The sequence below is a fragment of the Onychostoma macrolepis genome, chromosome 13 (assembly GCF_012432095.1).
Source record: "Onychostoma macrolepis isolate SWU-2019 chromosome 13, ASM1243209v1, whole genome shotgun sequence".
In the NCBI taxonomy this organism is placed as follows: Eukaryota; Metazoa; Chordata; class Actinopteri; order Cypriniformes; family Cyprinidae; genus Onychostoma; species Onychostoma macrolepis.
The window spans coordinates 9,585,954-9,608,815 of NC_081167.1; the positions used below are offsets into that span (position 1 = coordinate 9,585,954).

Genomic DNA, 22,862 nt, shown 5'->3' on the forward strand with positions numbered 1-22,862 from the left:
TAAATACCATGTGAAATGTAAGATAAATAAAACCATTTATTATTATAATACAATTACTTATTTTTTGAAATATCGTTTGAGATATATTTCTCTGTACTTTTAAAACGGTACCGGTGCCTGAACCGATACTTCAAAATAATAAAAAATAAATAAAAATGACCAATTAATAATTGGATTGGCCATTAGTACTAAACACATGATGTCTTTTTCATTCATACTGGATGCCAGAGGGCGCCCTCGCACAAAAAAATCCACATATCCAGTCACAGAAGTAGCGGAACTCATGAAGCTCCAGGAAATCCCCAACATGGACAAATGCATTGCTATCACTGTAACTGAGTAAACAAGATATAAACGTTTTGAATGATAAAACAAATACAATAAACACTCGACTACGACAATGCATAGTTTATCTTTGGTATTTTTATAATAATTAAGTATATTTATAATCCATTGCCAATCGATGTATTAGTAGCCTATGGAACATATTTTCTGCCTCATTCTGTGACAAGAAGCTACATCAGATCACAAAAGGAAGCATTTAACTGGTGTTGTGGACTAAAAAGGTTATAATGTTCTCTTTTGTTGGACAACAGGTTTAAAAACATGAATACAAGGGAATTTTAGCTTTAGGCATTTTAATTTAAGCATGTTTAGCTTAGCTGGTTAATGGAGGGCTACCTGCTGCCGTCAGAGTAAGTGTAATTTCTGCATTCACGCGTTCCTCGGATGCTCTCATTTACAGAGTTGTGCTTTTACAGAATATGAAAACAGCACGCTCACGTTACTACAAAGATTTGTTGGACTTGTATTATTAGAGCTTTCCGACTTGAGTTCACGTGCATTTCTCAGTCGGGAAATAATTTTTCACATGAGGTGCCGGTGATGATGCTTCTTACGTTCGTTTTGGAGAAACAAAGGACAAATATTTCAATTGATCGCTCAGGCATGGCACGGAAATGAGGCACCGAAATCTGCGTTCTGATTCGGTTCTAGTACATACCGGTTACATGGGTACCGGTGCCATATTGGTACCAGGTTTCGGTACCCAACCCTAGTCATATATTTACATAGGGATGGAGTATTGCCCAGCTCTGACTCTGCAGCTTTTTGCAGTAATAGGGTCTTATCACTGAGAGAAAAGCTTTGATGGGGTCTGTGTTTTCCAGAGGTAATCACACTGAGTTCTTGCAGAGGGCAGGGAAGCAGTTTAAAAAGCTCAGTCCAGCATGACCTCTTTTTGAAGGGGCTTAATCAATAAACAGATAAGAGATGCCGTTGCAATTCACATGCCTCTCTTTATCTTGCCATTCGTTTTTGTGCGAATTGAGTTCTGTATGTGGGAGGGTGGCTTTGCAATGCCGTTAGCTTCATGTGTGTATTTGTATTTGATAGAACCGGATGGAAATTCTCAAAAATATTCAGCGTGCTTCTTTGAAGATTAGCTAGTCCTCTGTGCATTTCTCCAGCTTGAACAGAGGATTGTTTGAAAACACTGCCATGACTATCGCTGCAAATATCAACCTCAGCTCCTAAACAAATTTTAGTCTCTCGTCTTCCCTGCTTAGAGCTTTCACTTCCTACTGTTTTCATTAAGAGGAAGAAAACACAGGGGCATTGCTTTGTGTGTTTTCTTCATTTAGAAGCACATGCAGAGAGCACCTCAGGGAGGAATTAAAACAGAAAGGCTATTTTTAGACCTCCGACTGAGGTTTTAGCTGTCCAGTGCCCTTGCAGGTGCTAAATCACTCTTATTTTAGAAATGGTGCCTTGGCCTAAATCAGTCACTGTTGTATTAACCTAGACCTGCTGTGTGCTGCCCCATCGCCCTCCAGGCTTCAGTAGCAGTTCCCGATTCAGACGGCTCACCCATTCAAATGATCACCCTTTTTTCTTTCGCCATCACCTTAATTTTTGTTCTGTTTAAGGCAAGACATCAAGGTGAAAAGGGTAATAAAAAAAAAAAAAAAAAAAAAAAATATATATATATATATATATATATATATATATATATATATACATACACATATATACATATATATATATATATATATATATATATATATATATATATATATATATATATATATATATATATATATATATATATATATATATATACACACACACACACACACACACACACACACAATATATATACATATACAGTCATGGCCAAAAATATCGGCACTCTCGCTTGCTTTTTCTTTTAGGAGTGCTTGTGCTCCTCATTAAAAACATTTAGGAGCACGGTCAAAAATTTAGGAGCACCTTCTAATCAATAATCAAAAATTCTGATCAAAAAATTTTCCTTCCTATTATTAGGTGATATTTGCAGCTCAGCTGTGACTTTGTCTGAAACTATATTCATTGACGAAATAGAGCAAAATAAGGCAATAGTGTTGTAGTCAGACAATATAAGTCACTTAATATTAACTTCTTGTTTAATGAACTGTTGTATTAAATCAATATCACATTTGCAAGCTGTAAATCTCCTTAGTTCATCACGATCTCACAAAACTCCATTATAATCAACGCAGCTCTCTACATTGCACAGTGAATCTCTTATTTACACTCTGTCTACACTTTGTTTGTTATAATGTGAGGATGCATCTGTCATACATTACTCAACACTGCAAAAACACGTAAGTACGTTAGAAACCTTTGAAGCTCCCTCAGCGCAAACACAAATATACTGATCGGGTCAGTCCATAGTTGCACGCAGCAGTTTTCAGTCGCAAATGTGACTGAAATAGTTGCCCTGCCCTTGGTAAATATGATCAAAGAAGGCTGTGAAAATTAATCTGCATTGTTAATCCTTTTGATCTTTTTTTAAAAATTCACAAAAATCTAACCTTTCATTGGATAATAAGAATTTAAAATGGGGAAAAAATATCATTATTAAATAAATGTTTTTCTCTAACCACATTGGCCACGATTAACTCCACCCTTTTATTCAATACATTTGGAAAGCTCCATTTGCCAGTTTAACAGCTCTAAATGTTCTCTTATAATGCCTGATGAGGTTAGAGAACACCTGACAAGAGATCAGAGACCATTCCTTCATCCAGAATCACTCCAGACCCTTTAGATTCCCAGCTCCATGTTGGTGGTGCTTCTCTTCAGTTCACTCATTTTCTGTAGGGTTCAGGTCAGAGGACTGGAATGGCCAGCAGAAGCTTGGTTTTGTGCTCAGTGACCTATTTTTGTGTTGTTTTTGAGGTTTGTGTTTGGATTATTGTACGGTTGGAAGATCCAAACATGGCCCATTATAAGATTTCTAACAGAGTCAATCACTTATTGATTTTTTTATCTGTTGGTATTTGATAGAATCCATGATGCCATGTGTCTAATCAAGATGTCCAGCAACAAAACCCCCAGTAAAAACCTTCAGAATATAGAAATATAATTAATTTTAATTTTGGGGTAATTGCATATTTCTGGCTCAGTGCATGAGAAAATACTCAAAAAATATTCCAGTATTGAGGGGAAAAAAAAGATAATAGTTATGAAAAGCCAAATAGCGCAACATTTCAATTGACAAGTGCATGAAAAAAAATATGTATATGTATTTTTCTATATTTTTTGTAATGCCATGCGCAGATCTCTAGTGCACTGATAGTGATTAATAATGTTGATTGTTTATTACAATTTATTTGGGCACATAAGCACATGGGACAATCATCCCAAGACTGTTTTCAGGATATGCATTCATTTCTGTGCCCTGTATGTATGAGTGCCACAGTGGCACTTCTTTGTAAAAGATGATGAAGAAGAAACATAGCGGGCCTGAAATAGCCCAGTGCGTGCGTCCCTCAGGGTGGCATAGATCTGTGCGCACTGACATTGCTCTACGTCCTCCACAGGCGCTCGATTAGGAGCTGAGGCCACCTAGTGTAAGTTAAAAGCTCTGTGGCACCTGAGCGCTGTTTACATCATTATTAGTTGGCATAGCATGCTCTCAGCTGACCTCAGAGAAGCTCACAACTTTATAGGGCCTGGGAAAGTGTCGTCTTAAGGCCCAGGCTGCCAAGGATCTTGCTGGAGAATGACATTGAGGCCTTAAGGTGGCTTAAGGAGGAAGCTGTTAAAGATTTCTGAGCAGGGATACTTTATGCATGGATGCCACATGTCAGGAGATCTCTTGTAATTGTGGAGTGTGAAGTGACATTGAGCTCAAGGATCAGACGCTTAGTGTTTCACAGTGTACACGTGTTGACGGTCGTGCATTTTGAGACATGGCTAATTGTAACTCGATAGAAAGCTCTTCCTGACCATGAAGGCCTAGTTAAGCTTGCATTATGGGCTTCTTTTGCCTTATTTCAGCAGTTTTGTCTTTAGTTTTCGTATTATTTATGCCAGTGGTGAGTTCAAAGGCTGGTCTCTAAATAACTTCCTACATGAGATCAATGATAATGTCAGTGAAAGGGCAGCACTACATTAACCTCAGCTCAAAGGCTTTTGGCTTGTTATGAAATTAAGCCTTTTAATTAATTTAATGATTCAACAGTTGATTTAACCATCCCAGATGTATTGAATAATTCAGCAATGCTTTTATGTGTTTTAAGATTTTTACTAATGGATAAAGGCACCTGGAGCTTTAAGACTGTCCTGAACCATGCAGTTAACTTTTCCTGATGTCGAGACTGTCGTCTCATATCAGAGGGAGAAATATTAGAGCTGTTTAAAACACTTGCTATAATTCATTGAGATATATATTTAAAAAATGTATTTTAATGAATTATAATTCATTCAAGATAAGTACAAATAACACTATGTAAATAAATTATTGTATGTGAGGTTTGAATATAATTGCAATGCAAATTAATATTGTATTCTACATGTGAACTTTTATGTAGGCTATATAAGACATTTGTATATTTAAATATATAGCCTGATAAAATAGTGCAGAAAAGTAAAATCCCACAAAAAACACAAGTTTGATACGAGTGGGTTGTATATTATACATGCATATTTAAGTTTTAGGGTGCATCTCACAAAAAATGCCTATAGGTTAAATGTCACTTCAAAATCAGAAGAAAAGAAAACAAATAATTTGCATGAAGAAAATTAAACTTGTTTTAGGACCATTAAGATTACAGTGTGACTTTTTTTTTCAGGCCAAACAAATTAATTTGTTTTCAATTAAATTAACATTAATTTCTTTCTTTCTCCATAGTCCTATAGAATCCTGTCAGAATTTCTACAAAGACTTCACGTTACAAATTGACATGGCATTCAACGTGTTCTTCTTACTCTACTTTGGCCTGCGTGTAAGTACATGTATTTAACTTTCATATTCAACATCTTTTTACCACGTTCTCTACACTCAATTATGTTTTGGCATGAAAACATTTAATGTTTGACTAGAAATTATTCATTCTAATGTTCATACATCTAAATTAGTTCATTCTTCTTACTAAAATGTGATCCCCTTTAAAATGGTGTTATATATATGTTTCTTTATCTTTTCATCTTCTTCCAGTTCATAGCAGCCAATGATAAGCTGTGGTTCTGGCTGGAGGTGAACTCAGTGGTGGACTTCTTCACAGTACCGCCCGTGTTTGTGTCAGTGTATCTGAACAGGAGCTGGCTGGGTAAGTCTCCAAACACTCTCCTCACTCCCTTTTCCTCTTGACCCTCCTGTCAGTCCCTGCACCCCAGGGCAGCGGTCACAGGAGCAGCTCAAACCATGGCTAGATGAGCTAAAGGCCAAACTGATGATGAGACAAGGGCAAATGTTTGAACGGGACATTTTATGATTATTAAGCCAAGCTGCCATGGTTTGTTGTCACTCTCTGTCATGGGAAACCCAAGAATAGCTACAAAATGTCATGGCTTAGGAAGTAGACAAACTGCAAAGATGACAATGGGGCTTAGGTGAAGAAGAGCTGGGAAGGATGGCAGGAATGTGAGATGATTTAGTCTTTAATTGTTAAACAGGCCCATTTGCACCAAGTCATTCCACAGTGTCTTTTTCGTTATAGTTATGGACTTCTCTATTCTCACATGATTTAATAAAAGGTTATTAAAACTTAATAGTTATAGCTACTTTCATTGGTTTGAACAGGCCTTTACTGGTCACACATTTTGGGTTCTGGATGCTGGTGTTCTCCGGGTTTCTTAACCTTGCACGAGACACACTGATAAACATAAACCAGCTTTTTTAGTTTTGCTTACAGTGTCTAAACTAGACTGGTTTGGGATGATACAGAAGGTTGAGATTTGGGATAGGGCAAGTGTTCGTTCCTGTGTAAAGTTTTGAGAAGCCAGTAAGCACCTTCAGTCTGATGGTAATGATTTCCCATCACAATGTGTTTTTGTCAAAGCTGGGGTGAGCGACAGGTGAGACACGACTGCGGTTTAAAGCAACTGGTGTGTGTGTGTGTGTGCTTGTGTATCCTGTTGCCAAATGAAAGCAGGTCTGTTTTAGCCTACAGTATGTACAGTAAATGTAAACACAATTGTTCATAACCGTTACACCACCTGTGTCGTCAGTGCTTTCCAAAACAACTGTAAAAAGAATGCCGTCCTTCCTTAAACACATCAAAAACCACTAGTTAATAATTTGACTAAAACATCTTCTGCATGGTGCTGTTTGAATAATGCATTAGAAAAGCAGCAGTTCATCAAAAAATCTGTAATTTTAATGGTGTTCCTCCCTACCAAGCCAGTAAATGAAAATCAAATAAAAGCTGCTATCAACATGCGCCTAATAACAGCTGTTTGGCCGAGCGGCATATGTAAACAATCACTCACTTGCCCATGCAGTACAAATGCTGAGAAAGTTTCAACACTAAGCTCGTTAAAAGCTTCAAACCATTAGGAGTATAATGGCTTGGAGACAGACCAATTTTGTAATCAGAGTGTGTTCCTTAATTTCACAGATGTCATTTCACAGATGTCCACAATTCGTCTACTGAGTGTTGACTCACCTCGGAGAAGCATCATGATTAAAACATTACAGGATGTAGAATTTTAGTCCAAGAAATTAGACTTTCAATCTTGACATTAGTCTAGCTGATGAAACCAATTGGTTGAGTGGTGTAATGATGAAAATAACTGAGATTTGGATAAGATGTAAGTCTTAATTGTGCTGAGCTTTAAAGGCACTATATAGTATATTGTACACTACCATTCAAAAGTTTAGGGTTAGTAAGATTTTTGGGTGACACTTTATTTTAGGGTGTCCGTGTCCATTTTAAGTAACCCTAATTTGAACCCTAATCCTAACCATATAGTAAGTATATTGCTCAGTACTTAAATGTATAATTACACTGTAACAAGGACACCTTAAAATAAAGTGTATCCGATTTTTGTTTGAAAAATATTTAAAAATACTTGCATTCAGTAATGTTGCATTAAATTGTTGCATTAAAGGTTGCAGTAAAGACATTTAAAATCTTACAAAAGATATTTAAATAAATGCTGTACTTTTGACTGAAAACTCTACTTTCTGAAAATTCAGCTTTGCCACCACAGGAATAAATTATCTTTTAAATTATATTAACCACATTGATCACAGTTATTTTTAAATTGTACTAACATTTAACAAGATCACATTTTTACTGTATTTTGATAAAAAAAAGTTTTAATGGTTATGTACTTGACATTTGTGACTAATCAAATGTGACATTCATGTGACTCTTTGTACAGACTGGCTGAACTGGAAATGTACAGACTGAAAATGCTCTTTGCACTGAAAAAAAAAAAAAAACCTTATAGGATTTACTTGATAAAATCAATTGACAAAATATTTTACTGCTACTGCTCTGTACAATTTACCTGCTATTGTCGAGTAAAATCTGCTTTCTTTACTGAACTTTACTGAACACATAGAAGCAATATTTTTGATTTATAGAACATGATTTGATAGAACATTACTTCATTTGTAGAAGTGCTTTTAATGTAATGCTATGCAAACTTAAAAAAACCCTAAAGCTTCTGTTAAACTCCGCTGTAGTGTTCAAAGCATGCTACCTGGTGCAAAATGGCACTTATGAATTTATAACTTTGACTATAAACATTTTGAAATACTGAAATAGTTTTGAAGTATTGATATGAAACTGTATACGTTTCACTAAATGAATGCCCTCCTGGTACTTTTGGGGACATGGTATGGGACCGTCATCCAGAATAAAAGCCTCAAAAAGACCAAAGAGTGTTCTCCCAGCACAGAAGGACAAATTCTCAGACATGATGAAAGATTGTGAAACAGCTGGCATATGAAATCTAGAGCAACATCAGTTCAGCAGTCTCTAAATGAAGGGGCTACAATGATCACATGTTATATAATGATTATATACAGCACATCAGGTATATTAATATCAGAGAAAAGAGCTTTTAGAGAACAAACAGTTAAATAAACATTGAATAATTGTCAGGCCCTCAGTTCCCGAACTAAAGATAGCTATCCTGCAGTACAGGACCAAAGAAAAAATAGCCAGATAATTTCTTTTATGCTGTATTTTATAGTTTTTATTAAATGTAAAACATTTGGTACATTGAGACGCCTGCTTATAAATTCATTGTTTAAACCCTGGTGTAAATGTGTCATGTGACACATATAGCATGTATCCAAGTAAACTATTAAGAAAAACAGGATGGATCATAATTAAATCTGCTTCTTCAGGGACTGTCAAAGACCATGGCACATGAGTGAACCTTTGCTCGTTCCCTTTTCTGAAAATTGGAGCTTGATGAAAGCGGTGGAGAACATGCTATTAATTTGAAGGGTATGCAGAGACCCTCTACTGGGAAATAGAAATTAATCTTCTAGAAGCGGTTGAGGAGAGTCTTTTCAAACACAAGGGTTGTATATGGATTAGCATGAGGCTGTTTATAATACACTAGCTTCCTTCATCCTTGCAATCAATTAACAACAGGCACTTGACTCTGAAATGGAGACGTTTTGTGAGCTAAAGTCCTCTTCCAAAAGCCTCATCAGTCTGTGAAGAGAAAGCAGTAATCACAGTGTCTTATGTGAGGAGATCTGGTGCATATTAATGGAGGCTACGTGTACAGAGGGAGATTCCTAGGTTCACTCTGGATTTTATTGTTATTTTCAGGACCATTAAAATGCAACGCTTCAATGATGTACTGTAATGAGTTTTTTTGGGGAGGGGGATTTTGTCTAAATGTCATATGGTATAGTTTGGCATTAGAAACCATTTAGAAACCATCAAATAAAATCAAAATTCTAAATTAAAACTGAGATAAATATACACTTCTATTCTATTTTTTATTTTTGGGGGAAAAAAAGTGTCTTACCCAGACTTCATTTTAATTGATCAAAAATATATTAAATACAATAATATTATGAAATTCATTCCTGTGATCCAATGCATCATTACTCTAGTCTTCAGTGCCACATGATCCTTCAGAAATAATGTATTATTATTGTAAATGTTGAAAACTACGGAGCCCCTAAAGGGACATTGGCAAAAAAAAAAAAAAAGAGGACTTTCTCGTGCGCACGAGATACTATCGCGTGCGCACAAGAAACTATAGTTACAGTTTTCTGTTGCATCACTTCTGCCATCTTACACAGAAGAAAACAAGAGCATGCATGTGCATGAATTAGCCTAATTGAGATCTATTTTGGCCTTCAATACTAAAACATTGTGTCTGTTCTTGCATTCGGACACAGATAAATCATTACTGAACAGCATAAGAACGGCTTTTTCTCTCAGGCTATATTCCACCTGAACAATACATAGCCTAACATCTCAGGACTGTCCATCTGTACATAACTTCTCAAAACTTTTCATCTGTAAAATAGCACATTCATAATTCTTTCCTCTATAGGCCTATGTTGTACATAACCTAAAACATTTGCACATTCATAATTCTATTTTATCTATATTTTTATTACCATAGTTATTGTTTTTTAATGCATTGTCTATTCTGTTTATTATTAGCCTTATATTTCACTCTATTACCTTAAATTATATGCATGACTACACTCTCTCTGTACTTTCTCCACTGGATGCTCCTGTCACCAAGGCAATTTCTTGTGTTTTGTGCGTGTAAACACACTTGACAATAAAGCTCTTTCTGATTCTGACATTTAAAACGCATTTTGAGGTCTAGAAGGATTGGTAGCTACAGTATAAAAGCTCAAATTTTAGATTTCGATATGGCAATAGCCTATTGTCCCACATACAACTCTAAAAGCCAGTCAAATATGTATATAATCGAAAGCGATTATTTATTTTTGATAATTATTACTTTACTTCAGTTTAATTATTACTTTACTTTTTAAATGTCAGAATCAGAAAGAGCTTTATTGTCAAGTGTGTTTACACGCTCAAAAACACAAGAAATTCGTCTTGGTGACAGGCGCATCCAGTGGAGAAAGTACAGAGAGAGTGTAGTCATGCATATAATTTAAGGTAATAGAATGAAATATAAGGCTAATAATAAACAGAATAGACAATGCATTAAAAAACAATAACTATGGTAATAAAAATATAGATAAAATAGAATTATGAATGTGCAAATGTTTTAGGTTATGTACAACATAGGCCTATAGAGGAAAGAATTATGAATGTGCTATTTTACAGATGAAAAGTTTTGAGAAGTTATGTACAGATGGACAGTCCTGAGATGTTAGGCTATGTATTGTTCAGGTGGAATATAGCCTGAGAGAAAAAGCCGTTCTTATGCTGTTCAGTAATGATTTATCTGTGTCCGAATGCAAGAACAGACACAATGTTTTAGTATTGAAGGCCAAAATAGATCTCAATTAGGCTAATTCATGCACATGCATGCTCTTGTTTTCTTCTGTGTAAGATGGCAGAAGTGATGCAACAGGAAACTGTAACTATAGTTTCTCGTGCGCACGCGATAGTATCTCGTGCGCACGCGATAGTTTCTCGTGCGCACGAGAAAGTCTTCTTTTTTTTTTTTTTTGCCAATGTCCCTTTAGGGGCTCCGTAGAAAACAGTTGTGCTGCTTCATTTTTTATTTAATTTTTTGTGGAAAATGCGATACTGTTTTTTTCTTTTTCTTTTTAGTATTTTTGGATGAACAGAAAGTTCAAAAGAACAGCATTTATTTGAAATGGAAATCCTTTTATTCATTTTTAACTCCTTTAATTCATCCTTGCTCAATAAAAGTATTACTTATTAAAATAATACATTTTACTGACCTCGAGTAGTTTAGTTGAATGTACAATGTACCAAATGTTTTTATCTGTCGCTTTTGCTAATAGTTATATAATAGTTATGCTACTAGATGAGTATCTGCATATGTACACAAGTTTAGTACATATTTGTGTAAAGTCTAGTGGTAAAATGTTCAGTGTTTTGGGGTTCTGTTTTTAATAAATCAGTGCTACAAAAGTACATCAGTGGATGTATATCAAAGTTATTCGTTTACTGATGAGGTTTTCAGTAGGTGATTCTTCAACCATCAATGGTCTAAGTCCATCCCTGACTGTGGATATTGCATTCCACTGCCATCTGGTGGTTTGAAGCAGTATTGTGCCACATAACTGGATGGCCTTAACTTACTGAACTAGAGGCATCTCTGTTAGGAGTCACATGACCAGAGGAAGAGAAATCAGTGAAGGAAACTAATTTGTGCTTTAAGCCTCTTTCATATATAGAGCCCTCTCTCACGTGGCAAGCTTCAGTACATCAGATGCATCCTGGGAGAAACGAGTGGCGAGTAATCCCGGCAACCCTTTATCCCTCTTTACACATGTTCAGTATTCCCTGATTGAGAAAAAAGAACCAGTGGTTTGTGACTGTAACACACGTGACATGCTGTTTGTCTGTGAGCCTGCAGATGTGAATGAAATAGTCTGAATGAGTATCTGTCCATTCTACACATGTCCATTAAGCCTGCTTCAGTGCACAGCGCTGGCCTACTCTCCTGAATCCTGTTTCTCCAGCCTCCTGTGCCACGGGCCTCTCAGCTGCTGAGCCAGAAACATGCCATCAGGTTCAACAAAGGTTCATGGGAAATTAGTGATGCATAATGTAGATACGGAAAATGTAGCTGTGCTATCTTCTGCATTCTTTTCTTTCATTTAGACAAATCATCTTATCAAACAAGTAGTCGTTGCTGCCAAGCAGATTAAACATCAATGAAAAAATCTAATTAAAGAAATGACACTCTAATTTAACAAAAATGTAACACAAGGAACAATTTACAGCACAATACTGTATAATACATTGGTAACAAACAGCAATATTTACATACAGTATCTCACAGTAGTGAGTACACCCCTCACATTTTTGTAAATATTTGATTATATCTTTTCATGTGACAACACTGAATAAATGACACTTTGCTACAATGTAAAGTAGTGAGTGTACAGCTTGTATAAGTGTAAATTTGCTGTCCCCTCAAAATAACTCAACACACAGCCATTAATGTCTAAACTGCTGGCCACAAAATGTGTACAAAGTCGTTAGTGTTACAAGGTCGCAGGTGTGTTAAATTTGGTGTTATCGCTCTTACTCTCTCATACTGGTCACTGGAAGTTCAACATGGCACCTCATGGCAAAGAACTCTCTGAGACAAAAAAAGAATTGTTGCTCTACATAAAGATGGCGTAGGCTATAAGAAGATTGCCAAGACCCTGAAACTGAGCTGCAGCACGGTGGCCAAGACCATACAGCACTTTAACAGGACAGGTTCCACTCAGAACAGGCCTCACCATGGTCGACCAAAGAAGTTGAGTGCACGTGCTCAGCGTCATATCCAGAGGTTGTGTTTAGGAAATAGACGTATGAATGCTGCCAGCATTGCTGCAGAGGTTGAAGGGGTGGGGGGTCAGCCTGTCAGTGCTCAGACCATACGCCGCACACTTCAAATTGGTCTGCATGGCTGTCGTCCCAGAAGGAAGCTTCTTCTAAAGATGATGCACAAGAAAGCCCGCAAACAGTTTCCTGAAGACAAGCAGGAACCATGTGAACCATTACTGGAACCATGTCCTTTGGTCTGATGAGACCAAGATAAACTTATTTGGTTCAGATGGTGTCAAGTGTGTGTGGCGGCAACCAGGTGAGGAGTGCAAAGACAAGTGTGTCTTGCCTACAGTCAAGCATGGTGGTGGGAGTGTCATGGTCTGGAGCTGCATGAGTGCTGCCAGCACTGGGGAGCTACAGTTCATTGAGGGAACCATGAATGCCAACATGTACTGTGACATACTGAAGCAGAGCATGATCCCCTCCCTCCGGAGACTGGGACGCAGGGCAGTATTCCAACATAACGACCTCAAACACTTGCTAAAGAAGCTGAGGGTAAAGGTGTTGGACTGGCCAAGCATGTCTCCAGACCTAAACCATATTGAGCATCTGTGGGGCATCCTCACACGGAAGGTGGAGGAGCGCAAGGTCTCTAACATCCACCAGCTCCGTGATGTCGTCATGGAAGAGGACTCCAGTGGCAACCTGTGAAGCTCTGGTGAACTCCATGCCCAAGAGGGTTAAGGCAGGGCTGGAAAATAATGGTGGCCACACAAAATATTGACACTTTGGGCCCAATTTGGCCATTTTCACTTAGGGGTGTACTCACCTTTGTGGCCAGCGGTTTAGACATTAATGACTGTGTGTTGAGTTATTTTGAGGGGACAGCAAATTTACACTGTTATACAAGCTGTACACTCACTACTTTACATTGTAGCAAAGTGTCATTTCTTCAGTGTTGTCACATGAAAAGAGGGGTGTACTCACTTCTGTGAGATACTGTATATACTAGTGGTGTTCCGTCCATATAAGCTGCGAATGCTCTACATACCCAGGTCATCTGAGAGAATGAGTTCATGGGTTAGTTAATATAAACATGATTATAAATTGATCCCTTGTCATTTGAGATGTAACTTAAAGCTTAATAAAGTGTTGGGAATAAGTACATAAAGTTATCTATTTGACAAACAACAGTAATATTCTGTAAATTATTATTTTTTTTAAATGATACTTACCTGTTTATATTGATACTTGATATTAATGTATGTTTATGATGCCATCTTGGATTAATTGCTTTACTGAGGACATTGTGGGATTGTCCTCTCTTAAAAAAGATACATGTGACACTGCCTTAGAATGTTGTCATTATAAGATATCTTAGAAGGTAATGTAATGTTGACAACTTTTGAAGCAGTCTTTGCATCCGGAGCATTCCGTTCACCCAAAACTAAATATTCTGTCATTATTTACCAAACCTGCACGAGTTACTTTCTTCTGCTGAACATCAAAATAAAATCTTTTGAGATGTGTTTTTTTTTTTTTTTTAATGGATGTCAATGGTTGCCAAAACTCTTTGGTTATCAACATTCTTCAGAATAACTTCTATTGTGGTCCACAGAAGAATGTAAGTCATACAGGTTTGGAACGACATGAGGGAGAGTAAATGACGACTGAATTTTATTCTTTTGGGGGGGAGGTGAATTGTCTCTTTAAAGTGCTGTCTAAGCAGACAGTTCACTAGGTTTTGGAGCAGATCTTTGGTTTTGATGTTTCTCTTGCAGATGCAAGACAACACAGGAAAGAAACAGCATGAAAATATCAGGAAGACACATTTGAAGTACAGTGAATACAAATGAGCTTAACAGCAGGATTACTGCACTTAATTTAGAAAGCAATTATTGCTATACAATGTATAATCTTTCATAATCTAACATAACAGTCTTACTTCATGGCATTACAGTTATCAGTTAAAAAAAAACAGCATGAGAAAACATCACTGCTAGTACAACCCCTGTGATTAATTCAGAATTTTTTCTTCTTTTTCATTTTAAATCCCATAAAGGTTTAGTGTATACAAAAGCTTGTCACCTCACTAAACCAGAGAAGGGGTCAGAGGGAAGATACATGCGTGGGAGTTTAATACTGAAAAGATCAGACCAAATACGTCAGAGATTGTGGCTTCAATCAGGGTTTTCAGCCAATGGCAGGTGTCACTGTCTATGCTTGAGGGGTTTTTAGTATTGTTAAACAGTCTTCTGGATGCATTCTGACGTTCATGCCTACGAAAACATTATTTCTTGGAGCAAATTAGTTTTTTTTTTATCAAGTACATCTGAGGTTGCACATCTTTGAAGTTCTGAGGAAACATCACATTCTGCGTTTCTGAACTTATAAAGGAGTAGGATCACAGAATCATGATCTCTAGCAAGCTGCTAGTGTTTCGGGGCCCACGGGGTGCTCTGGTCACAGAAACCATTCAAGAGAGCCGCCGGCGCAAAAAGTCGTGTGCTGACCTGTTTCAGAACGGTTACCGTGTGAAGTTGGGCCCAGGTCAGATAGGAGACGGCAAAGAGAGTGACAGCCAGAGCTCTCTTTTTTACTGCCTCCATGTATTGTCTAACTGGGGTAAGACATCCTTTCTTGGGAACCTGGTATTAGTTTTAGACTGTATTTGCAGAAACTGTGCGGCTATAATTTTTAACTTGTTTACTGTGTGTAAGACGTTTTTTGGGAGGTTATTGCAGTGTTTTTGTTTCCTATTGCTGAAGATAACTTGCAGTAAAAATATTTTTGCAAAGAGAAACTGGTGAATCTCGTCAGGAAGCTTTTTGATTCATTTTTGTACGAATTGCAGCAAAGCTAAGATGGTGTGTTACTGAATAGATTATGTTTTTGAGGCTGAAGGCAGGAAAAATGCTGTTTATGTAAGAAGTCTGCTGAAGCTGGTGATATTGTTCTCTAATCTGCTTCCTGATGCTCTCATTTCAGCACCTACATCTTCGCTCACACACACACACACACACACACTTGTTTCACTATCCTTGTGGGGACATTCATAGGTGTAATGGTTTTTATACTGTACTTACTGTATGTGCTATTGCCCTCCACCAATCCTACACCTAAACCTACCCCTTACAGGAGACTTTCTGCATTTTTAGATTTTCAAAAAACTTAATTCTGTGTGATTTATTAGCTTGTTTGCCCATGGGGACCTCAATTTAGGTCCCCACCGTGACATGAGTCCCCATGAGTCTGTGTGTATTCAGGTTTAAGTCCCCACCTGAATAGAAAAACAAGCACACACACGCACACACGTGTGATTGTTCCATGGTTTTTCTTTCTCTGCTCGAAGCCCAAATAAATTGCTCAAATAATACATGCTTAACATCCAGTGATGGGAATAATGGCGTTATAAATAAACGGCGTTACTTTTTTCAGTAACGAGTAATCAAACGAATTACTGTTTCCCCCGTTACAACGCCGTTACCGTTACTGACAATAAAATGTGGCGTTACTATATTATATTATTAGAATTAAATTTTTCAGTTCATCTGAATGGATGCGCAGTGTAGCTGTATTTGACATACCATAAACTCTAGTGTGAAGCGCACGCTCGCCGTTGCTTTCTCTCACATACACACACGTAAAGAAAGATGCAGAGCAAGAGAGTCTTTCATAACATGCAGAATTGACGCGCTACGTGTAAACGATATTCTTTGTTGTATTTTCCTGTCAAAATAACGGAGTTCTTTTGGAATTCTTCAGCTTTTAAGAACTGCAGGTTTCTCTGGTAGTGGGCGGAACTAATGCGCAAACGACAATCTCATTGGCTGGCGCTCACCTATTATCATCCCTGTTTTGATTTCAGCAAATCAATTCGAGCGAACGCAGACAACGTGATTAATATTCATTCAATATTCATACTTGGTTATTCTAATTACTAAAGTTCTATCATATAATATTAAATTATCATAATTATAATAATAATAATATAATAATCATAGTTATAGTTACTAGTTACTTCTCACAAATAGTAATTGAGTTAGTAACTGAGTTACATCATTATAAAAGTAACTAATTACCAGGGAAAGTAACTATTGCGTTACTTTTTAAAAAATGTTCAAATGTCAAATAACTTTGGATGCCCCCAATATTAAATATGTTAAATTAATGAAATGGACACTAAAAAGAATAAATTATTATTATAAAACATTGTACATTAATCTACACTATTTATCTACTGACACTTAGTATCAGTCAGTCAAGCATTATAATATAATATTATGATAATTTAATATTATATGATGATAGAAGTTTAGTAATTAGAATAACCAAGTATGAATGCGTGTTTGTCATCAATATTAAACGCACTAAGGATTAATGAGCTGCTGGGTTCATGAATATTAATCACGTTGTCTGCGTTCGCTCGAATTGATTTGCTGAAATCAAAACAGGGATGATAATAGGTGACCGCCAGCCAATGAGATTGTCGTTTGCGCATTAGTTCCGCCCACTACCAGAGAAACCTGCAGTTCTTAAAAGCTGAACAATTCCAAAGAAACTCCATTATTTTGACAGGAAAATACAACAAAGAATATCGCTTACACGTAGCGCGTCAATTCTGCATGTTATGAAAGACTCTCTTGCTCTGCATCTTTCTTTGCGTGCGTGTATGTGAGAGAAAGCAACGGCGAGCGTGCGCTTCACACTAGAGTTTATGGTATGTCAAATACAGCTACACTGCGCATCCATTCAGATGAACTGAAAAATTAAATTCTAATAATATAATATAGTAACGCCACATTTTATTGTCAGTAACGGTAACGGCGTTGTAACGGGGGAAACAGTAATTCGTTTGATTACTCGTTACTGAAAAAAATAACGCCGTTAGTAACGCCGTTTATTTATAACGCCGTTATTCCCATCACTGATAATAAACAAAAAATGTAACATTAACATTATTTTTTACGCGGTTGAATCTCACAAGACATGTCAAGTTCTGTACATATTTCAAAAGGTATGAGAAACAAACAGTATTTTTGCTAGTAAATTTAATTTTGCTTAAAAAAAGCTTAATTGACATGGAAATTGTGATTGGAAATATTTTCATAAGTTGTATGAATGCAGTATGTGCACACTACACAAAAATATCTGAATGAGCTGCTGTATTTGGCAGAATGTGCAGAACTGAAGTAGAGTACACTGCATGGAATATACATCCACTTTGAGAAAAAAAAAATTGACTTTTTATTTGTGACTCATTTGATTGAGCTGCTCGAATTGAATTATATAAAAAAAATAGTACTAAATTTGTTTGTGTTAATAAATGTGTGTTATATGACCACTGAAGCAGGTTTCTACTGTTTAACATGTTTCTCATTGCATTCATTGCATACTGTGTTGTTTCACATACTATTTTTGTTATTAAATATTAACATTATTATTGTGACTTTTCATAACTCTGAGGCAATCCTCCTTTTTGGGGGAAAAAAACCAAACTTTAGCAGTTATACATATAAAATGTAAGTTTTTAAAAATACTAATGACTCTCCTGTCATCACCAACTACACTTATCAAGTAGCAAACCATAAGTTCATGGCTGTGGTGCAAAACTAAAACTGAAGCCAAAAACAACTTGTTTGAAATGTGTCAGAGCAAGAAAGAAAACTGAGCTTGTCAGTGACAATTATTGCCAATTATGGGTTCTTTAAAAAAAAAAATTGAATGCAGAATCCAATATGCAGTAATCTGGTGTTCCATTTTGAACACACAGATTGCTTTACAATAACAGTCGATCCTTTTTATTGATTCTCGTCTGCTTTTCTCTTTTCTCTTGCAGGTCTGAGGTTTCTAAGAGCCTTGAGATTGATACAGTTCTCAGAAATTTTACAGTTTTTGAATATCTTAAAAACAAGGTAAGGCCGACAACATATCTCACTGTGTTTCAAAAGCTCCACTTCGCTGGCATCACACACACAGTTTCTACAGCTCCTTAGGAGTCTCCGGTGTCCCTTCCATCGCTTTCCACACACCTCTGCGGCTTTGACCCAGAAGTCGGCAGGGCTTGTAGCTGAGCAGAATGTTTTACGTGTGCGTTTAGCGTGCTGTAGGTAAGAGAACAGGGCCGCCCTCCAGCCTGATGAATGCAGGAGTGTGAAGCAGACAGGCCTCTGATTGATTCCTCCTCCGGCAGACTGTCACACACATGACAGATGAGCGCCTCCTGACACCTCAGTGGTATTTCGTAAATATGTCAATGAATCAGAAAGGAATTGGAGAAAAAGCAGTCATCACCCAACTCAGTGGTTGTAAAACCGCTGGACGTTTCATTTATTTTAGCTGCCATCTCGTTTTTCAGTTGGGGGAAATTGCTTAGATATATCACACCGAAATGACACAGCTGTCAACAGGACGTTACTTTTGCACCACGGTATTTTCTCTCATTGGCTGCTATAGAAGGGGCGTTCACATTGATGGTGATTTTGCAGTGATCGGAAATGATTCGTATTTTGGTGAGAGTGGTGATTTGAGGCGAAATGAGTTTAGTGCAAAATGCACACCAACGTGGCACAGATACCGCATTCGAGTAGAAACCGCCAATGTGGATGCTCCTTTAGACTTGACTTAGCTCCAATATGCATCGGTCATCCTCGGGATCCCACTGTCTTCTGATTTATTTGCTGATAACCTGTGTGTTCACTCCCAGCGAGCAGCGTCAAGGCAAGGCGCAGCGCTCGTGTGTGTGTGTTGGGCTCAGTAGATGACTGACTGATCTGTACGTCAGTGTGATGCGTTTCACTTTGAGAGGTGTGATGTAACTCTCGTCTCTCACAGTAATTCCATCAAGCTGGTGAACCTGTGTTCCATCTTCATAAGCACATGGCTCACTGCTGCAGGATTCATTCATCTGGTGAGTGAAAAAACACACACACGCCCCCTTTTCTCCCCATGCCCTGGAGAAATGACACCGAAAGGAGAGCACATGCAGATTCGTGGGAGGAAAAAGCTCCTAAGCAAGCGTCACGTCTGTCTCTTTGTGACATATGTGGTTTGTGTTCTAGCTCATCTGAAGGTTCGGTGTTTTGTGGTTCTTTTTTCGTGTTTTTTTTTGGTTTTGTTTTTATCAGGATGCGCCAGAGGACATCTGTGCCACTAGATGGCAGCAGAGACTCTGATCGCCACTAAATCCTCAGTTTGGTTGCAATCACAATTCATCCTTGTGATTTTCTGTATGGACAGTAGATGGCTGTAGAGGATCATGTTTTGATCTGTCAGTAATTCACTCGTCGCTCTGCTTCCCCTGTCAGGTGGAAAACTCAGGGGATCCATGGGAAAACTTCCAAAACTCTCAACCGCTCTCATATTGGGAATGTGTGTACTTATTAATGGTCACTATGTCCACGGTGGGATATGGAGACGTCTATGCAAGAACCACTCTTGGACGCCTTTTCATGGTCTTCTTCATTCTCGGTGGTCTGGTAAAATCACTTTTCCTTTTGTTGGCACTCCTGCACCCCTCCCCTTCCCCAATGCAAACAACTACCATGTAAAAATCATGCAAAACTCCTGTGATTTGATACTTTCATAACTGTCGTCTTTCCACAATTATAACACTGTTTTTACCATACCACAGTCTTCATGATAGCCCAAATTATAACACTGTTTTTACCATATTGTATATGTCCATTGTCTTTGTAATGTTTACTCCCCTGCCGTTAAGATCCATTACCTTGTTTGACCATAACAGCCCAAGTTAAGATGAAATGTACATGCATTTTGTAAATTTTTGTAGATGCTGTATGACACTATCCCTCATTATGTTTACTTCATTTAAATTAGCGTTTAAAGAAATGTATTTTGACGATAATGTTGTTGCTATTCTCTTAAAACAGTTTTGCGGTTTCAGGAGATCCCATCCTTCTGTTTCCCTCCCCGAATTCCAACAAACACAGTGGCAGTCGGATGGCCCATAGTCCTGCTTGAGCGTTACCATAGCAACAGCAGCCAAAAACACTCTTATAAGTGCATTTACACCAGAGTAACTGCAGATGAAGATACTGGAAAATATACCGTAGAAATAACACAGATAAAGACTAGATGTGTATGTTCTGCAGGAAGTTTTTGGAAAATGCCAATTTTGTCATCTATCAGAGAAACCGTTATTTCAACGGTTGATTGATTGGCAAGAAGTAAAATACCAAAATTTAACCCAAATAAATTTGGTTACACTATTGAAAGCAATGGGTTGGATGAGGTAGAAGTAGCCCCTTACGGTCACATTTGTGACCCTGAAGCACAAAACCAGTCATAAGTAGCACGGGTATATTTGTAGCAATAGCCAAAAATACATTGAATGGGTCAAAATTGAAAAGATTCAAAAATGCCAAAAATCATTAGGATATTAAGTAAAGATCATGCTCCATGAAGAAAATTTGTACATTTCCTACCGTAAATATATTAAAACTTAATTTTTGATTAGTAATATGCATTGCTAAGAACTTCATTTGGACAACTTTAAAGGTGCTGTATGTAGGATTGGGGCCGGTGAAAAAAAACGTCTCCAATATTTTGAATTTGGACTGCAATATTTAGTTCAACCGCTAGGTGTCAATCCTACATACAGCACAGGCAATTTTCTCCGTATGTAGATTTTTTGCGCCCTCAGATTACAGATTTTCAAATAGTTGTATCTCAGCCAAATATTGTCCTATCCTAACAAACATCAACCATGCATCAATGGAAAGCTTATTTATTCAGCTTTCAGATGATGTATAAATCTCAATTTCAAAAAATTGACCTTTATGACTGGTTTTGCGATCCAGGGTCACATTGTACAGTGAATAATTTTTGAATAATGATGTGATTTTGAAACATTCTGAAATATTCAGATTCAAGAATCAATATATATTGCCTAGCCTTAGTGTTTAGGTGGTTAACACACTCAAGATCAAGGGATAGATCATCCGCAGGCATTCAGAAGATCTCATGTGAAGCTTATATACTGTAGACATAATGCAGGACAGATGCGCTTCAGTTCCATCACTGGACACAGAAAGTTCCAGCTGTCCAGAAGTTTCCATAGCAATCTGCTATTTCTTTTTGTTTTTGAGGAGGGCTGGAAATAATCACTGCTCTGCTTTATATCAGGTTTTCAATTAATGACTTCAGTATGGAAATGTTGTAAACCGTCAGATCTGATCAGGCAAATGTCATAATTAATCAGGGCCCTAGAGAGAGGTGAAGAACCTCTCACAACTCTCTTCTGGAGGTCAGGCTGACAACTCGGGGATTAAGATCCCTAGTAACACACACAGCGTGGAGATAAAACAGAACTTTTTCAAGGCTGCAATCTTGCAAAGTGCATCCAGCTCATTTGAAGCACACTAATGAGTCTTAATGTGCTTTGCAGCTGTGGGCGATCAAGCTGGACTATTCAAATCCACTTGCCACTGCATTAGTGTTTGTTGGACAAAACATGGCATGTAGGTTTTTTCTTCTTTCTCTTCCTTCTTAGAAGACATTTTTTTGTGCTGTCAGAGAAAATACAGATGGGCAGCAAGTCAGACTTTAAAAAAAAAAATAATTTCTCCAAAGCGGGCCTTTTGTGCCTTATTCCATTTTCCCCTCAATTTGAATTTTTTTCAGATATTTTCAGAAGCACAATGGACATTTTTAGATTTATAAAATATTTTTTATTATTTTAATAATAATAATAAAAAAAGACATATTACCAAACTACATCATTTTGTTTTTGGAGCAAACACATGTAAATTTCTGCACCTCAGAGGTTGGAGAAAAAAAAAAAAGTCCAGACTCGGACGGGTCTCTCCGCTCTCTTTTTTAGCCTCTGCTTCTGTCTCCTATCTTCTCCTTAGGCCATGTTTGCCAGCTACGTCCCTGAAATCATAGAGTTAATAGGAAACCGCAAGAAATATGGTGGTTCCTATAGTGCGGTAAATGGCAGAAAGTAAGTATTCCAGGTGCCTCTGTGGCTTTGGTCACAGCAGAACCCCTCTTTGCATGCACTTTTCTTTTTCTGTTCCATGCATGTAGGCCATGTTTGCTCGCTACGTGCCAGAAATTGCTGCTCTCATCCTTAATCGGAAGAAATACGGAGGGAGTTATAACTCGACACGAGGCAGAAAGTAAGTCAAAATCCAG

The 22,862-nt window shown here is 37.4% G+C and overlaps 1 protein-coding gene across 13 annotated transcripts in view; it reads left to right on the plus strand.

Moving 5' to 3' along the window:
- kcnma1a (potassium large conductance calcium-activated channel, subfamily M, alpha member 1a) overlaps positions 1 to 22,862 on the plus strand; it is a 255,781-nt gene that overhangs the window by 163,147 nt on the left and 69,772 nt on the right. For 11 of the 13 annotated variants that reach the window (XM_058796801.1, XM_058796805.1, XM_058796803.1 and 8 more), the window contains exons 5-10: positions 5,180 to 5,273; positions 5,486 to 5,597; positions 18,541 to 18,616; positions 19,536 to 19,611; positions 20,009 to 20,179; positions 22,577 to 22,668. In XM_058796801.1, coding sequence (XP_058652784.1) covers positions 5,180 to 5,273; positions 5,486 to 5,597; positions 18,541 to 18,616; positions 19,536 to 19,611; positions 20,009 to 20,179; positions 22,577 to 22,668 — 621 coding nt within the window. The remainder of the gene's footprint in view (positions 1 to 5,179; positions 5,274 to 5,485; positions 5,598 to 18,540; positions 18,617 to 19,535; positions 19,612 to 20,008; positions 20,180 to 22,576; positions 22,669 to 22,862) is intronic. The other 2 variants (XM_058796806.1, XM_058796812.1) reach the window with 2 other exon arrangements.